A 16,323-nucleotide genomic window follows, 5' to 3' on the forward strand; every position below is an offset into this window, starting at 1 on the left:
GTGCCTCCTTGGCCACCTTTCTCAGCTCTGACCTCTCCTTCAGGCACCAGGTCCCCTCTTCTCCCTCCCTTTTGTCCCTCTCTCCATCTTTGCAGTTTCTCACAGCTGTGTAAATACCTTTATAAAGCGCTGTGTTCCCATACTGGAGATGCTCCTCTGCTCAGATCCTAGCACTCTACACACACATTTGAACAATTCGTTTCCCTCAAAGCTGCCGCCCTCCTTCCCTCCCTGCCTGGGCCGAACGTTTGCTGCTGTTGACAATAGGTAGTTTTTGCTTTTTTCAGAGGCAGGCATTTGGATACAGCCCCTGCAACACCTCATAATGAGCAGGCAGCAAAAATGCAATAGAAACAGAGCTAAAAATCACGCGGAGCGCGCAGGCAGGGGTTGTGGTGGTGGTGACTGAGCAGGGGCTGAATGCACCGCCAGCCCGAGCGCTTCGCACCGAACCGGCTCTCTCGCTGCGGTAACAGCCGGCCGGGAGACCAGTTCGGGGGCTTGGGGGAAGGGCGGGCAGCCCGGCAGCGCTAACCGCCCCCTGCCCGGAGAGCCCCGCCGCCCCCCCGGGGCACCCCGCGCCCGGCCCGAGGCGCCTCCGCCCCGTTTCCAAGGAGCCGTCCTGCGGGGCGCGGCGCGGGGCAGCCCGGGGGCGCGGGGCAGCCCCGGGCAGGCGGAACGCGGCCCCGCGGCCCGGCGCGGCGGCGGGGAGGCCGGTCCCTTCCGTCAGGGCCGGGCTTCCGGGCGATCAGGTGACGGCGGCCGCTGGCAGGGGAGCGGCTCCGCGGCTGCTGCGGGGGAGCAGCGAGACCCGCCGGTGAGCCGAGCCGAGCGGGTCCCGGCTAGTGGCGGAGGGTGGGGGGAGCCGAGGCCGGGCGGCGGCTTTGAGGCGCGAAAGGAGCGGGCCGGGGCCGGGGCCGAGGCGGGCCCGGGGGCCGTTGGCAGGCCGGAGCCGTCTGCGCCCGTTTGAAACGAGCGAGGCGGGGGCGGGCGGGGCGGGGGCGCTGCGAGAGCCCCGGCCTCGGCCGGCCCGGCTCCGGTCTTGGCCCCGCAGCCCCGGTGCGGCCCCGGCGTGTGCCGCCCTCGCTGCCGGAGCTCCGGCCCGGGGTTCGCCGCCGCCGCGGCGCGCGGGGCCCGGCGCCGCCTGCGAGGGTTTTCCTCGGAAGTCCCCGTTTTCAGCGGCCTCCCGGTGCCTGGCACCCCTCGCTCCGCGGCAGAGCTGAACCCCCCGCGAGGAGAAGCGCCTGTGTCGCCTTAGATAGATGTCTGGCTCTAGGTATGGCCGCAAAGCGTTAGCTGCTGGTACATGCCATTTCTTTCTTTATTTTTTTTCTGTTGGGAATTGCTTATTACTTCTTAAACCACATCATAAATATTTTATTTTATGTCTACATTTAGCTGCTAACCTGGTTAGCCCACTTAAAGGGCATTTAATGTTTTACATAACACTCCAAACCAGGAAAATGCTCAGGCGGTATTACCCAACTGGTTATATCAGTTTTCTTTTTCTTTTTTTTTTTTTTTTTCCCCTTTGGACTTTATGTGGTAAGAGGATAAAATATTTGTCTAAATATTTGTGCAATGTTTTCTTGGAGTCTATATTATACTTTTATGGAATGGTTAAAAAAAGAATTACTTTAATCACTTGCACTTTTTGATAGTTTGTAACAACATTTTGCATTTGCGAGGTATATTGAATCCTTAGAGTTGCCAAAACCGCCTTTCAGCGGGGCTCTTATCCTGGAAGCAGCAACTGTAACACAGACGTAGGTTGCAGAATCCCAATTAATGAAACGAGGCCAAGCAAGGGCACGTTGGTCCGTAAGGCAAATGGCTGCTTTTGCAAGACCAAGTGGTCACGCAGACTTGTATGTTGAGACCACTTCAGGTACGTGATGCTGTACAGGTTACAGGAAGTGAGAAGATGAACTCAGAAAATGTTTCTCAGGTGTTAAAATGTAATGTGTTTGGGGGACAGAATAGATTAAAAAGGTAGTGAGAGAGAAATGTGTATTTAATGATTAACAGTAGGACTTCAGTCATGTATTTGCTAAGAACATCTGAAAATGACTGTCAAGAAGTAAATGTACTTTCTTCTAGGCACTGTCAACAATTATCAGCTAAAGTTACCTGTTAGTTTTACTTGAAGTCCAGGCAATTGAAATAGGTTAAGAATCGGATTTTTGTTAAACTTATGGGTGGACGTATTTATATAAACTCTGAGTAATTTTTAGATTTAGATAGAATTTCTAATGTTTATAAAATTTGTCTATGTGTCTGAAAATTACATTGTCACTGTAGTCATAAGAAAAATAACCTGAGAAGTTTTCCTTTTGATTTAAACAGCAAGAAGTTCAGAAACTAAATCAGAACTTGTTTCAGAACTAGATTTGAATTGTTTCAATTTCAATCTTATTTTATCTAGGATTACTGATTAGGAAAGAAATAAGGAAAAGTGTCTTTCTAGTGGAATTTTACATCCAACGATGCTCTTCTTTTTATTTCATTGTTATGTATTAGATATCGCAAAGAGGAATAAACTTTGAGTTTTATTAATAAACTAGTCAGAGTCCTATATTCTCACCAGAAATTTTCCTCATTGCTCATGAAAGAAGATTAAATAGTAAATACTTCAAACATCCTAATGCTGTAGTGCTGTGAACATGTATTCTACAACTGTTTCATACAGGTGACATTAGCTTCTAATTTATATTCCCTCTCTGTCTTTCTCAGATTGAATTATTGTTCACCTGCTGTGTTTGCAATGGATTTTTTTGTATGCTTTAACTTACGGTGGAAACTCTTCCAGTCTGTCTTGAGGTGTTTCTCTTGTATTTTCAGAGTCAGGTCAGTGCACTTTGGAAAATGCAGTCATTTTTCATCTGCTGAGTTCAGAAACATGATCTTTTACAGTAGCCATTGGGCTCACGTTTTCTTGGTGTGCAGTTTCTCTTACTAGATTTATAGACTTAATTTTTAAAGTATTTGAGTAAAATCTCTTTCTTATTGCCTGTTAGTGAGATTTATACACAGTATTTATACACGGTGCATAGACCTTACCAGTTTCTTGCACTTACTTCTTTCATGGACCTCCTCTGCTCACAGCTGTCATGAAACTTTCAGGTCCCAGCATGCCATCTGCTTCTCAGAGGTCCAGTTTCACCAGCTCTTTCAGCCATGCTTATTCTTTACGCAACTCAGTGGGATTTGTGCTGGATCCCTAAACATGTATCTTCACTTCCATGTCTTCTCCATGCTTCACCAGACATTTTTTATTTAGGAAGACTACTTGAAAATAGGTTCTTTGTTTCTTAACCGCTCATCTGTTGCCACTCTTGATTCTTGGATGTAGTAAATGTCAGTGCTTCAGTCATTTTCAGAACAACCTGTTGGGATACCATAGGGGTCATGATTTAAAGGGGATAAACAGCCAATAGGAATGGCTTTTAAGTAACAAAGATACTGTTTTCCTGTAAATATCTAGAGAGCAAAGAAGCAAGAAAGAAAAAAGATAAAATCTTGCAGTTAGATCACAGCTGATTTTTATATCCTTTCACTTGTTTTGTTTGCTACTCATCATGTGTCTAGGGTTGATCTGGAGACCTGATCTAAAGGATAAGGTTTTAGCAAACCTGGACTGGCATGTCTAAATTCTGTTTACTTAACCCCAAAAGTCATGTTATATCCCACAGTCTTCCTTCTGAACTCTAAATCAAAATGAAAATGGGGTTGGTTTGGCCTGTTGTGTTGTTGGTGGGTTTTTTTTAGTTTGTGGCTTGCTTGTGGTTTGGTTTTTCTTTTTTTCCCCTAAAAAGTTTTGTCTCAGAGTTTAAGCAGTTCAAGTGACATTTCAACAATTTTGAGCTTGCTCTACACTCGGAACAAGTTGAATTTGCAGTTGAATTTCTACTTTAGGATTCAGAGACTACGCTCACAAGTGACACAATATATGATTATCAGTGTAAGTTTAGTCATTGGATGCTGTTTCATGCTTGCTTCTTTGTATAGCGTGATTTGCAGATGAACAGACCCCAACAGCACTTGTTATACACCTAGTTATGTTAAACATTGTTCCACAGACAAAAGCAAATGTTTGAGAAGGCTTTTCAGAATAAAATGTATTATTTTTATTGTTGTGTTTTGATATACTTTTTATATTTTAAATTGGTTATAATCTAATAGGTCATCAGGCCCAATCAGCCTATGGAGAAATAATTAGGAGAGGATCCCAGTACAGATTAAGGAATGACCTTCTAGGAGAGTAGGTTCAGTGCCTGTTGTGTTACATCATTTTGATCTTTCTTCTGTCTCAGCCATCTTTATTCCATTACATTACTGATATTCCTATGGTTTTCTCTATCATCCTTCTTCATAACTTAATGATTTATTTATTTTTCATAGTTACTAAAAGCTAAGGGGTTTTTAAGTAGGTGTTTGTGAAAATACAGATATTATCTTTTTGATGAGTCTCCAGATTTCTGGTGTTAAATATATGGAATATAATTTGGAAAAAAGGACCTTTTTTTCCACATTGCTTTTAGGGACACAGAAATTCATTTATTTGCCTCTTCTACATGTTTTCATTGTGTTACATCCTAAGATACAAAAGCCAGACGTTTCTTGTGCCCATTCCATAAAATTATGCTAGTGTTTTTCACAATGTGTTGAACTCTTTAGTTTTAAGGAGGTTTTCTTGATGTTGATATTAATTCCCAGCAAAGATATATAGGTCCAAGTTGGTAAGTTTTCAAGTATTAAACTACCGAGCAAGATAGGCTGAAGATTCTGGTAGTAAGGATGTGTGAAAAATCCAGGCGTTGTTAGTGTATAGTTTGTGGGCTGGCAGCATTCCATCTGCCTTGAACTAACACGAATTTTAATTTTGTACAATGAACTGCGTTACTGCTGAGTGTAAATGAAGTCATGGTGTGAAATGCTGAGAGTCAGCAGTGCTGAAAACAATGTATGTTAAAGTACAGCATCTGTGAATACAAAGCTGCCCTTCTGGGACACTGCAAAATGATGTAACTGAGTGAAAAAGCTCTGCAAAAATACATTTCACCTGCTGTAATTGAGTGTCTTCGCTGCAATACCTTCATGAGGCTTGAGTATGATGCTTTCTTGACCATGCAGTGGGATTGTATTGTATGAAAAAAAGCTGCTGACAATAACAGCTAGAGATACTGAGGTTTTATTTTGCTGCCCTACCTGTGCTTCAGCACTGCTACAAAGAGGGAACACTAAGGAAAGCCTTTAATGCTTGTGGGGTAAGTCTGCAAAGAAATTAGCTTCTGAAAAATTCAGGTTGCCCTTTTAAAATGCTCAACTGTTTGTACATTTGCAAAAAGTTCAGATAATCACCTGTTTCTTTCTCACAACCTTATCTAAGTATCCATATCCCTGCAGCAACAACATGATGTCAGAGTTGCATGAAAAGCACAGTGGAATGTTTTAAACATTTTTGTTTTGGTGAATTAATTTCTGTAACTGCTGAAATTCTCTTAGTTCTTGGATTAAAAATTTTGTCGCGGTAAAAGTATTTGTTTCTGGAAATGTAAATGCCTTGTGCTGAGTATCAAAGTTTTAGGTCCTGCGGAATTTGCATATTAAGGAATTAGACTGTAGAGGTTCTTTGATAAATATGATTATGTTAATGAGAGGTGAAAGAACATAAGTAAAATTAAAGCACATCAAAGTAAAATTTTTAGTACTTCTGCATTACTACTAGATTAGAAATGTTTGATAGTTTGAAAGTACTAGAAATGTTTGATAGTCATATCAACACACTGCTGTGATAGCAGCAATATACTGCTGATGAGACAAATCAAGTACTAACCCACCTTCGCTTGCCATTACTATCATTAATATTCCAAACTAATAAACATTGAACTTAAAACTATGCCTTAAGTCAGTCTGTCCAAACTGTGAATTGCTTCATGATTAAATCTTATTTCAGACTGCACTCACAGTTATAACTTACATTGAATTTTTGGAAAAGTATGTTTGACTAGGTGAGCTCCTTCTTCTCATAGCAGATGGCATTTATGAGAAAATACGATGGTTTTGTTTTGGCTGTGGATCTCAGTTGCTTATCAATAACTTTAAAGTACAGGTCACATATCAGCCAGGTCATACTACAGGACTTTAAAGTAGCTTAGTTTCTAAAAAAAGATCCCTCTTGATTATGTTAAACTGAAACCATCAACAATAGGATTCAAGTGCTTCTTAGATAAATCACTACCAGTTTGGAACAGGACAAGAATGCCAATAAGTTGTTTTGTTGTTTGTGGTTTTTTTTCCCTTTCTCACTGCTAGGATTCCAACAGGAAGATTTTCTTGACCTTGTGTCTGGGTAGTTCTTGAGGATGGCAAGCAAAGGACCCACGACTTCTACATCAACAAAGAACTCCAGTACTGGAGGAACCAGTGGCAGCAGTAGCAGTAATGGTGCTGGGGACAATGCTAATCAGGACAACACTTTTGAATGTAACATCTGTTTAGACACTGCCAAGGATGCAGTTATCAGCTTGTGTGGACATCTCTTCTGGTACGTACTCAAGCCCACACAGATAAACCAGAACGTTGTATATCTCTCTGATCACATAAAAGCCTATAAATTTTCTAATTCTAGATGTCAAAAAATAAAATGAGTAAGGACCATGGTTTTGGAGAAGTTTGGTTTTGCTCCTCAACTGTTTTTCTTTGCTGATGTTCCAGGGAGTGGGCTTCTTGTGACTTAAACTTCCTATACTTTTGGATTATTTTGAAAAGCAAACAAACAAGCAGCCCACATAGACAGCTCAGTGTTCATTGATACTGCTTGGTTATGTGTGTGATTTTATTTGTGCTGTCTGGTCTAGCATAGGTATCTTGTTCAGACCTAAATTCCTTTCTAACCTGTGCATACCTAAACTTGCATCTGAAACTAGGTCCTGGAGGCCAAATTAAAGTTTTCTTACTTCCTACAAGCTTGCTTGCTCTTTTTTCCTTCGAAACCATGAAAAAAAAAAAATTATATAACAAGCTTTTACATGTGAGCTATTTCTCTTTTCCCGTGGTATTGCAGTCGTAATACTAACTTTTCAGATCTTTTGATCTGACTTGGGGATGTATCGCACAAATATAGTAAGCATGCAGCATTTCTTATTTGGGTAACTTGGTCTAGAATATACCCTGCCTTGAATGTTAGGAAGTTATTGAGGATTGACATGGCCAAATGTGGGGGTTTTTGATTTATTTTACACAGTAGGCTAAATTATGCTCTTTAATAAAGAGGGACCTAAAAGAGCATTTCTTTTCTGTGTAATGTATGTAACATCTGAAAATCCAGGTTTTTATTTTAGGAGGAGATGGAAACTCACTTGCTGATGGCATATTAAGATAAAATTAGATAAAATCATTGCACAAAAGGATTTGGAAGAATGGAACCTTATAAATAGCATGTATCTTGACTGAATAGTGTTGTCAAGACCACTTTGAAAGCAGATGGCTGCTTAGCAGTTTTATTTCATAGCTTGCTTCTTTGTCTTTGACCTTTTTTAGGTTGCCATATTAATTTAATCTTAAGAGTAGTTCTGTATAATGGAATTTCTCTGCCCTGAGCAACCAGGTCTGATCTCAATAGCTGACCCTGCTCTTAGCATCCGGTTGGACTAGAGACGACCTGTCCAGCCTGAATTAATCCATGATTCTGTGAATGTGTCCGATGTTTTAACTAAATGTCCCTTGTGTGACTTCTGTTAAGATCCTGAAGTCTCATTACTGACATCTTCCTCATTTGCATCTTAGCTCAGGGATATCTTTTCATGGTATCAGAAGAGAAAATCTGTACAGTAAACATTAAGATTAATTAAGCCTCTGTATGGGCCTTTGGTATGGATGAGGACCCAGGAATCAAAGGGAATATGCAGAGAATCACGTTAGCAACTTAGTTAGATTGCATAACCTGAAAAGACCAGTGGAGATCGGGCTTGGCCTGTGATTTTGAAAATTATTTTAATTGGGAGGTTATGGAACTGGCCCAGCTGGATTCCAGGATTCTGTTGTCTCCAAGCTGTGCTCTCCGTGGTACACTTTATACGTTTGTCGGATCGAGTTGTCGGTAACTAATTCTATTTTCCCCTCTTTTTCTGCTCTGTGAACAAATTGTCCTGGGAATGCCCACAGTTGGCCTTGTTTACACCAGGTAAGACAGGTTTCCTTTTACTTTGTCTTTCATCAGCTCTTGTTACTCAATAAAGCCCTTGGTTCTCTGGAGTATCCCCCGCTTTTCAAATGCGCTGCTTTATCTCCAGGGCAATCATAAGCGGCTAATGCAACTTCATGTGCAACACCTTGCAATCTGCTCTTTCAGCAAAAAGAAAACTTAAGATTTTGTTCCACTTGCCTCCCACTTTTAAGTTTCTTAAAAACTGAGTATTCCCAGTTTTGGTAGGAGAATTACTGTAGGCAGTTCACAGGGGTTTAGTTTGCAGGCTTAAGTGCTGAGTGTACTTCTCTTTGCATATGTAGTGTTTTACATTGTGGTGCTATTATAGAAAAGATAGATGAAAGGAGGGTATCTACACTAGCCCTTGGCCTATGCAGGACTGTTGGTACTGTTTATTTCTTCATATTTTACTCCAGTGCAGTTCTGAATGTGTACACATCAGCAAGTGGATCATACCAGAACAATAGCCAAAAAAGCCAATTCCACTTCGGAGGGTCCTTGACACTTATTAAAATGTTTGCTCCATGACTTTCTGAGAAATTGCTAAAGTCTCTCTGCCTGGCTGCAAATGAGGTTTGCATGTTGTTGTTTTCATGGTCTTTTACAAGTTTTCTTGTAATTTCCTTTCTTTTAGTGGCTAGAGACCAGGCCAAACAGACAAGTGTGTCCTGTATGCAAAGCAGGAATCAGTCGAGATAAAGTTATTCCTCTGTATGGAAGAGGTAGCACTGGGCAACAGGACCCCAGGTAAGAAACCTAAATACAACTATTTTTGTGTGAAAACTAAAGATGAAACTTTAGTTTAAGGTCTTAAGATGAAACTATCAAAGTGCTGGATTCACAATTTGAAATACTTTGTCAAAAGACAGAACTGACATTTGTGCCAAATATTTTTGGCTTTTTCAGGGCCTGGGTTTGCACATCTTATTTCTTGTTCAACTGGCAATTTATTTTAATTTGAATTGGGTGTTAATTATCAGTTACAAGTGGCAGGCTGCAATGAATGTTATCTGACTGGAGAATTTTATCTAAAATGTTCATGTCCTCAGTTTCTAGCCTTTGCAATGGGACTTTGTTATTCAAAAGTGCAGTATCTTAATTCAGCGATGTGATGCTGAAGGTTTCATAAGCTGGGTGGTCTGCTCACTCACACACTACCTCCAGCTCTGCTGCAGCGTGGCCCTGTGAGAGCGTGCTCTGTGTTTGTTCTGTCTTATTAGCCAGGCTGTTGCAGATACTATTGTCATGTATCCTTGCACTTGAGCTAATTTCACAACTTCCTGCAGAGAGAAAACTCCGCCACGACCCCAAGGACAGAGACCTGAACCAGAGAACAGAGGGGTAAGTGAAAAAACAAGCTTGAGCAGATACCTGGGTTTTTACTGATGGTGGTATTTATTCATCCTGGAGGACATAATGTGTGTATGAGAGCCTGTGTGGTTACATTTCTTGCTCATCCCCAGTAGGTTGTTCATGAATAATTGATAGCTGTGGTGTGGCAGAAAACTCCATTCCTATAGTACTCTTTAGCATCCCAAAGAATGGGCTAACTTGAATTGTGCTTCATGAAAACAGCCCTGTGTGGCATCACTGGAAATGCTCTTCAGACTTGATTGTTCTCCCTATATAAATACAAGGAACACTTCGCTTTGAAAATTCTTCGTGGAAGTAGATTCCTATCAAACTATACCTGTCATGGAAATACATAATCCATGTGTGAACTTACTTTTTTGGCACTGGCACCTGCTTCTAGCACTTCTGTGGGATGTTACTATACCATGGAATTACAAGCAAAAGAATGTAGGTATCTGTTGGATACATGTTAATTTGAAGAGGGATCTGTGGTCTTGTTGAGATTACATGGAGTAAATGTAAACAGCAGCTGGCATAGGTTGAACAGACGTTGGAGTAGCCAGTAGGACAGACCAGTGTTCTTTAGCACGATGGCAGTGAGCATGACCTGATGAAACAATTGCATATTTCTGTGTAACTCAGCCTAGGGTCCTCGGAGAGCGTTTGTATACCTCGCACTTCAAGGAAACAACTCTGCTGGGTGTGATTAAGGAACATTTCTGTATTGAATGTATTGGGAGCTCAGTTGTTCTCTCTCGCTAGGGAGTTGCCTTGTTATTAAATCAGCTGCTATACCTTGTTCGAACCTTTTAGCTGGTGCTGCCGTAAGTCAGAGGAACCTGGTATGAAGACGTAGCAGTAGTGATGCTGCCCTCCTGTTTCCTACAGGTGCAGGACTTGCCATGCAGAGTGCTTTGCTGTCCCTGATAGTTAATGGCAAAATGTTTCAGAAGAGTCATAGTCAAAAGACTAACTCCTCCAATCAAGGATCAACCCAGAAATGTCTGGCTTTTATTATAGGAGTGAAATCATCTTTGTCCTCCCACTGTTTGGAGGTGATAGACCAGAGGGTTTTTCAGAATTGGTATCACTGTTTTAATTCTGTGACAAGAGGACAGTTTGCTGGATTACAGAACGTGGCGACTGTGAGCTCTCCACGGTTTTTAAACATGATGCAACTACTTAGACTCATATACAGTTGGTTGCCAAGTAGTGCGCTGCTTTTAAACAGTAGGATTCATCTTGATTCAGAAGACTTACCTTTTGACTTGATGTGGTATTTTAGTCTGGATCCCACAGGGGTCAATGTGGTTACATTGTAACTCTTCCTTTTTCCCTCCTTTCCTTACGTCTTGCATTCCTGCCCCAGATGACTTTATCTGCCACCTTAATTAAAGTCCCCCTGGTAATTTTTTTTTTCTTTTGGTACTGTTCTTCTCTATAATGCTCTATGCATCCCACTGGCAATTTATCACTTTACTGAATGTTTAAATGGTGCACATGTATCATGAAAATCAATGCAGATTATTTTTTTACAATGCCTTTCTTATAGTTACATGGCTAATAGCTATTAATACAGAATTATTAATACATTGTTAAGATATTCTAAATAGAATTGGTAAGGTTGATTTTTGATATATTGTCAGATATATACTATTTTAAGTTGAGAAGTGTTAGATAAATGCTTTTGTTAATTTTTGGCCTTCAAGCATTGTGCTCTGGCAAGTTTGCTACTATGTGAAACATTTTAAAACCAGATCTAAGGAGATATTTAACAATAGTGTGGCAGACTGAAAGTTGCCAGACAGCATGATACTCCTTCAGCCGTAGGAAAACTGGTGAGAGGAAATGTCTGCACTTTTACAAAATACTCTGAAATAGGCTTTAAATGATTGGTACCTTTTTTCCTCTTCTGTTGCTGTGTTCTCTGCAGGGATTCCAGGGCTTTGGGTTTGGCGATGGTGGCTTCCAAATGTCATTTGGAATTGGGGCGTTCCCCTTTGGTATATTTGCAACAGCATTCAACATAAATGACGGTCGACCTCCTCCAGGTACCATGCCTCCTATCTTCTCCGAGAGTCCTGTCACAAACAGATGTTTTACAAACTCCCTTGTAACTTTTAAACAAATAGCCTGCTAAATGACAAAACTTTCTGAACAGTAAAGTAAGTCAGTGTTGTAAACAGAAACACAAAATGAGGGAAAACACCCAGTGGAGCACATAGTCTATGGCTTACAGGTTTTGTACGAGTGCTTATATAAGAAGCAAGTTTGTCACTTTCACATGCTATGCCGAAGGCCCTCCTGAGAGGACAGTAGAACTGGAAAGGGACAGGGGCACTGGAGACTTCTCCCCTTCAAATGTCTCCTCTGGTACTCCAGCAGACTCTTTCTGAAAAATGAGACAAATTGGACTAGAGTTTCTAATAATGACAAGGAGGAGTCAGTAGGGGTGTATGAAGGAGACTGTATTTTAAAAACGGCAGGAAAGGGCCATTTCCTGAAAGATGAGAAGGAAAATTTTAAACTGGTGCTCTGCACCACAAAATAATAACAGCAAAGATTGTTCCTGTTTCAGAAATTTATCTCTGAGACAGTCATCTGTATTCCACAAGAAGTAACCTGGTGAAATGATTTCCTTGTTTTTAATTAAGAATAAAATAGTTGGGTTGCTCCAAGCAGTGGCCTTGCTCTCTAAAAATTAAGTAATCCTCAGAAAACCTCCTCTCCATCTGCACTGTAGACAAACCGTGCCTGCCTGTTTTGAGTTAAGAAAACCTACTGCCCAGGATTTTTTGGACTTCCTCTGTGAAAGGTTGTGCCTGGCAAATCTTCTTCACCATGCCATATGGCATAGGACTTACGAGGAACGGAAACACATTCTTTGTGTCACACCTATGTTGCCAAGGACCTGTGCTGTCCTTGGGTCCAATTAACATGCCTATTAACTATACTTCAGTGTCCACCGAAAATTTGTGTGGAGGTGTGACTGAGCTAAGGAATATGTAAATACATGCTGTTGTAACAGCCATAATTTAACCAACTCCTTTATCTGCTTTTCATCTGTGGATTCAATACAGCAGTTCCAGAAAGGCACGGCTTGAGCTTTAGCGCTCGTGTGCTTTTCATTAGTTCTCTTGGTCAAGGCTACACACACAGCTTTGACCATTTTACAATTTCCTTATTCGGAGATATTTCACCTTGATGGGGAGGAATGCTTGGGCAGAGGTGGTGAGGTTCCTTAGGATGGAAACAGTGAACTTAGCTCAGCAGTCAGCAGTGAACTAAGCAGAGAACTTGCCTCAGCACTGTCCCCGCAAGTACTCTGAGCAGACCTGTGTGTACTGTAGCACTTGGAGCTGCCTGCTGCTATTAGTCATGAGCAGGTTTACCACGAGTCCTGCTTCAGGGAGCTGATGCTTGTCTTCCTTCTGATCTTCCAGTATGGCTGGTCAGTCTGAGGGTAGGAAATAGCAACAGTTTCTCACCAAGTAGATTCCTTGCATATCTTTCAATTTATGAATGTGCTATGTTCAGCATATACATGATTCTGGAGAAGAGAAAGGAGCTGAACTGTTGGTTTTTTTTTTTTAATTTCCTGTTTTCCAGCTGTTCCAGGGACTCCTCAATATGTGGATGAGCAGTTCCTATCCCGCCTCTTCCTGTTTGTGGCTCTGGTGATAATGTTCTGGCTATTGATTGCATAAATCTTTTCCATTATTCCGTATATTCATGGCCAACAAGGCCACTGAAACAGTTACAAACTGCATCCCCATCCCATTCTAAACCTCTTGGTGTCTGGTTCCGTAGCTAACTGTGGGCTTCAGGAATTGGTGGGACCACAGCACAATGAGGAATCTCGCATTTTGCACCAGAGTTGGAAATTAAACATTGGTTAAAAAGCGTATTTCAGCTCAGCTATCTTGTACAACAGGTTCCTGCCACAAACCATGGGCCTAGCTTTGAGCTCTGCTCCTAAAAGGAGTGCTGCTTTGAAATCCTGTGCCAATCAGTGACACCAGGTTTATGTGAAAGACAGTTGCCCCAAGGTAGACTGGGCAGGTAAAGAAACTTCCGCAGTGTGATCAGTATCTCATGCTTGGCAACCACGGTGGATCTGCCAGAGCTGCGGATGTTATTTAATGTCCTCACATCAACATCCAGCCTTCTTCAGGAAATGGTCTGCAGCACTGCTGAGACGCTTTGGGCACAGCACTTGATGCAAATGAAACCAGGTTTGGAGACTGGTTTCTTTTCTTGCTGTTACTTCCCGGCGTGATGGAAAACCCTTCCTGAAGCAGTTCGAATGGCTGTTAGAAGAAGGGATACAAATTTATGCTGCAATTTTATTGAATTTACTGGAGCCAGACACTGGAAGATTCTCTCGTTGTGGAGCCAGGTGGGGTGGCTGAACAGTACGACGCACCTGTCTGCCTCACCCAGCCCAGTTCCTCACTGACAAAACAGTGTTGTCTTCCTTGGTTCTGCGCAGCAGCCTGTGGCTGCACTTGTGGGTAATCCCCTCACAACCTTGTCACTGTAGCTACGTTTATTCTTCCCAAGGCTTTGAGACTTTCTACGCAAGGCCACGTACTCCAAATAAAATCCTATTACAGATCTGAGATCAGCTTGTTTGGGGAGAGGAACAAAAGGCATCTTTATGTGAGCGTTGAGGTTAAACTTGTCATACAGTAAAATTATACAGGAGGAAAAATGAGTTCCTGCCTTTGCTAGTACATGCCACAGTAGGGAGCATTTGGAAGAGCTTCTCTCCACAGGTGCATACAGCTACTCCATGCCACAGCAGAATGGCTACAATGCAAGAGTCTCTGCAGTATCTACCAAAGATATTAATTTGAAGTGCTGGAGGAGACCACAACCATTTATGTGCCGAGGGGAAAATATTTCAGAAGGGGAGCACTCTGTAGCAGTTTTGGAATCCTGTTGGGTATACAGCTTTAAAGAGTACTCATGATGTATTTGTGTAGATTCCTTCAGAACAGCAGATATGAGAGATTCCCTAGCAAGATGAACAGTTTTCATATTTCTCTGGCTAGGCAATTCCATTTTTTTCCTTTATTGTTTTTAGATTATTTTGATTCAGATCTCTGATAGTCATAATGATTTGCTGCAAGATTAATATTGTGACTTCTCTGGCAATAGAAAACTGGCAAAACAAATCAACTCATAAAACTTTGTTTCAATCGCTAGGGTTTTTCTAGTGTATGGATGAGGTTCCTGGGCAGGACACCTTAATTAATTGTTGTAGAAGCTTATTTATGTCATTATAAACTGTTCAGTTTTAGTGTCAAGGCAGAGGATGACTGAAGTTTAACTTGCCTACCTCCAAAATGCCATCTGGCAAGTAGAATGTTGCAAGGCTTCTGCAGCGTTTTGCCACATCTAGTCAATTTTGTAATTGACTCAATGATAATCTGGCAGAATATATTGCTCAACTATAAATAGTTGAAGTGGTGCTTCAACTTTTGTTGTGTGGCACTTTTGAGAAGCTTAACTTCCTCTGCATATGGTTCTCAAGTGCATAACTTGGTACCTAGGACCCTTTCTAGGAGAAAGGCAGTTTATTGCATTCTTACAAGCAACTGGCTGTAGCACAATGTCGCAGCTTTGACTTCCTTTCATGAGCAGGCAGCACCACCTGCTGATGAACAAGGGAAAGTTCATGTGATAGTAAAAGGGATGATTTTCCTTCTCCTTTTTGTATTGAGAAAATCGATGCTCAGAGCAGAGGTTATCCAGGGAGGAGTAGGGTATCCCTTTAAAGCCTTTTTCCCACAAAGAGGACAGAAAAGTGACTGTAACAGGTTCAAGAGGTATTGAAACTGGTTTAACTAACACGTTTTAAAATACAGAATTTTAATGGCTTGGGCTTTTTTTTTTTCCCATCTATGGGTGAGAGACATAATGGGTTTAGACAGAGATGGCTGCAGAAACATGACTGAGAGTCCTTATTTTCTGGCAATCCAAGAATGAAATAGTCTAAAAGTGTTAACGCTTTTGTTCCTACCTTTTTCTTGGTGTGCTTTTTGTATCGTACCACTTCCCCCCCTTGTACTCGGACTGCACACAGCCCATAATGGCTTGTTTAGTGCATTACCATTACTGTTCACTAATTTTCACTGTTGTGAAAGTGATTTAGAATTAAAAAATGGTTTTACATTGACCGGAGTGCGCCGCCATTCCTTTGTGCTTCGTGGACAGACTGAGGCGAAGCGCTTGCCCGAGCCCTACCTCGAGGACGAGGAGCGGAGGAGCCCCTTGCTGTCCGTACCTCAGGAACTGGCAAGGATGGGGGCTCACTTCTCCCTCACCGGGGCATCGGGGGCGTTCCGCGAGCGACAGCGGTACCGGGGAGGCCGCGAGCAGCGGCCGGTGGGGCCGGGCCGGGCCCGGCGCAGACGAAGGCCCAGCGACAGGAGCTGCCACGCCCGCCCGTCCGCCGCCCGCCACGGCACGTGGGGGGAGGGACTGGGGGCGTGGCCTCACGATCATTGGTCCTCGCCGCGGAAGGGGCGGGACGGTCGCCACGGCGTACCGCGGGGATTGGCCTGTGGCCGTGAGGGGGGCGGAGTGCCGATTGGCCTGCGGCGAGGAAAAGGGCGGGGCGATAAGCTGTCCTCGGGGCGGGGCGCGGCGCCGAGATAGCAGCGAGGGGAAGAGGGGCGGGGGGCGCGCGCGCGCGCGAGCGCGCTCCCGGACCAGGTGCGGGGTGACCTACCGCGCGTTCCGTAGAGGCTGAC

The 16,323-nt window shown here is 42.7% G+C and overlaps 1 protein-coding gene across 1 annotated transcript; it reads left to right on the plus strand.

The window, feature by feature from the left end:
* The first annotated feature begins 780 nt into the window (after positions 1–780).
* RNF185 (ring finger protein 185) lies at positions 781–15,664 on the plus strand. Its single transcript, XM_059827666.1, has 7 exons — positions 781–817; positions 6,316–6,547; positions 8,167–8,185; positions 8,844–8,956; positions 9,496–9,550; positions 11,496–11,613; positions 13,172–15,664. The coding sequence occupies exons 2-7, from the start codon at positions 6,366–6,368 to the stop codon at positions 13,267–13,269; spliced, it is 585 nt and encodes a 194-aa protein (XP_059683649.1). The 5' UTR covers positions 781–817; positions 6,316–6,365; the 3' UTR covers positions 13,270–15,664.
* The last annotated feature ends 659 nt before the right edge of the window (positions 15,665–16,323 follow it).

Source organism: Gavia stellata, chromosome 21 (genome assembly GCF_030936135.1).
Source record: "Gavia stellata isolate bGavSte3 chromosome 21, bGavSte3.hap2, whole genome shotgun sequence".
In the NCBI taxonomy this organism is placed as follows: domain Eukaryota; kingdom Metazoa; phylum Chordata; class Aves; order Gaviiformes; family Gaviidae; genus Gavia; species Gavia stellata.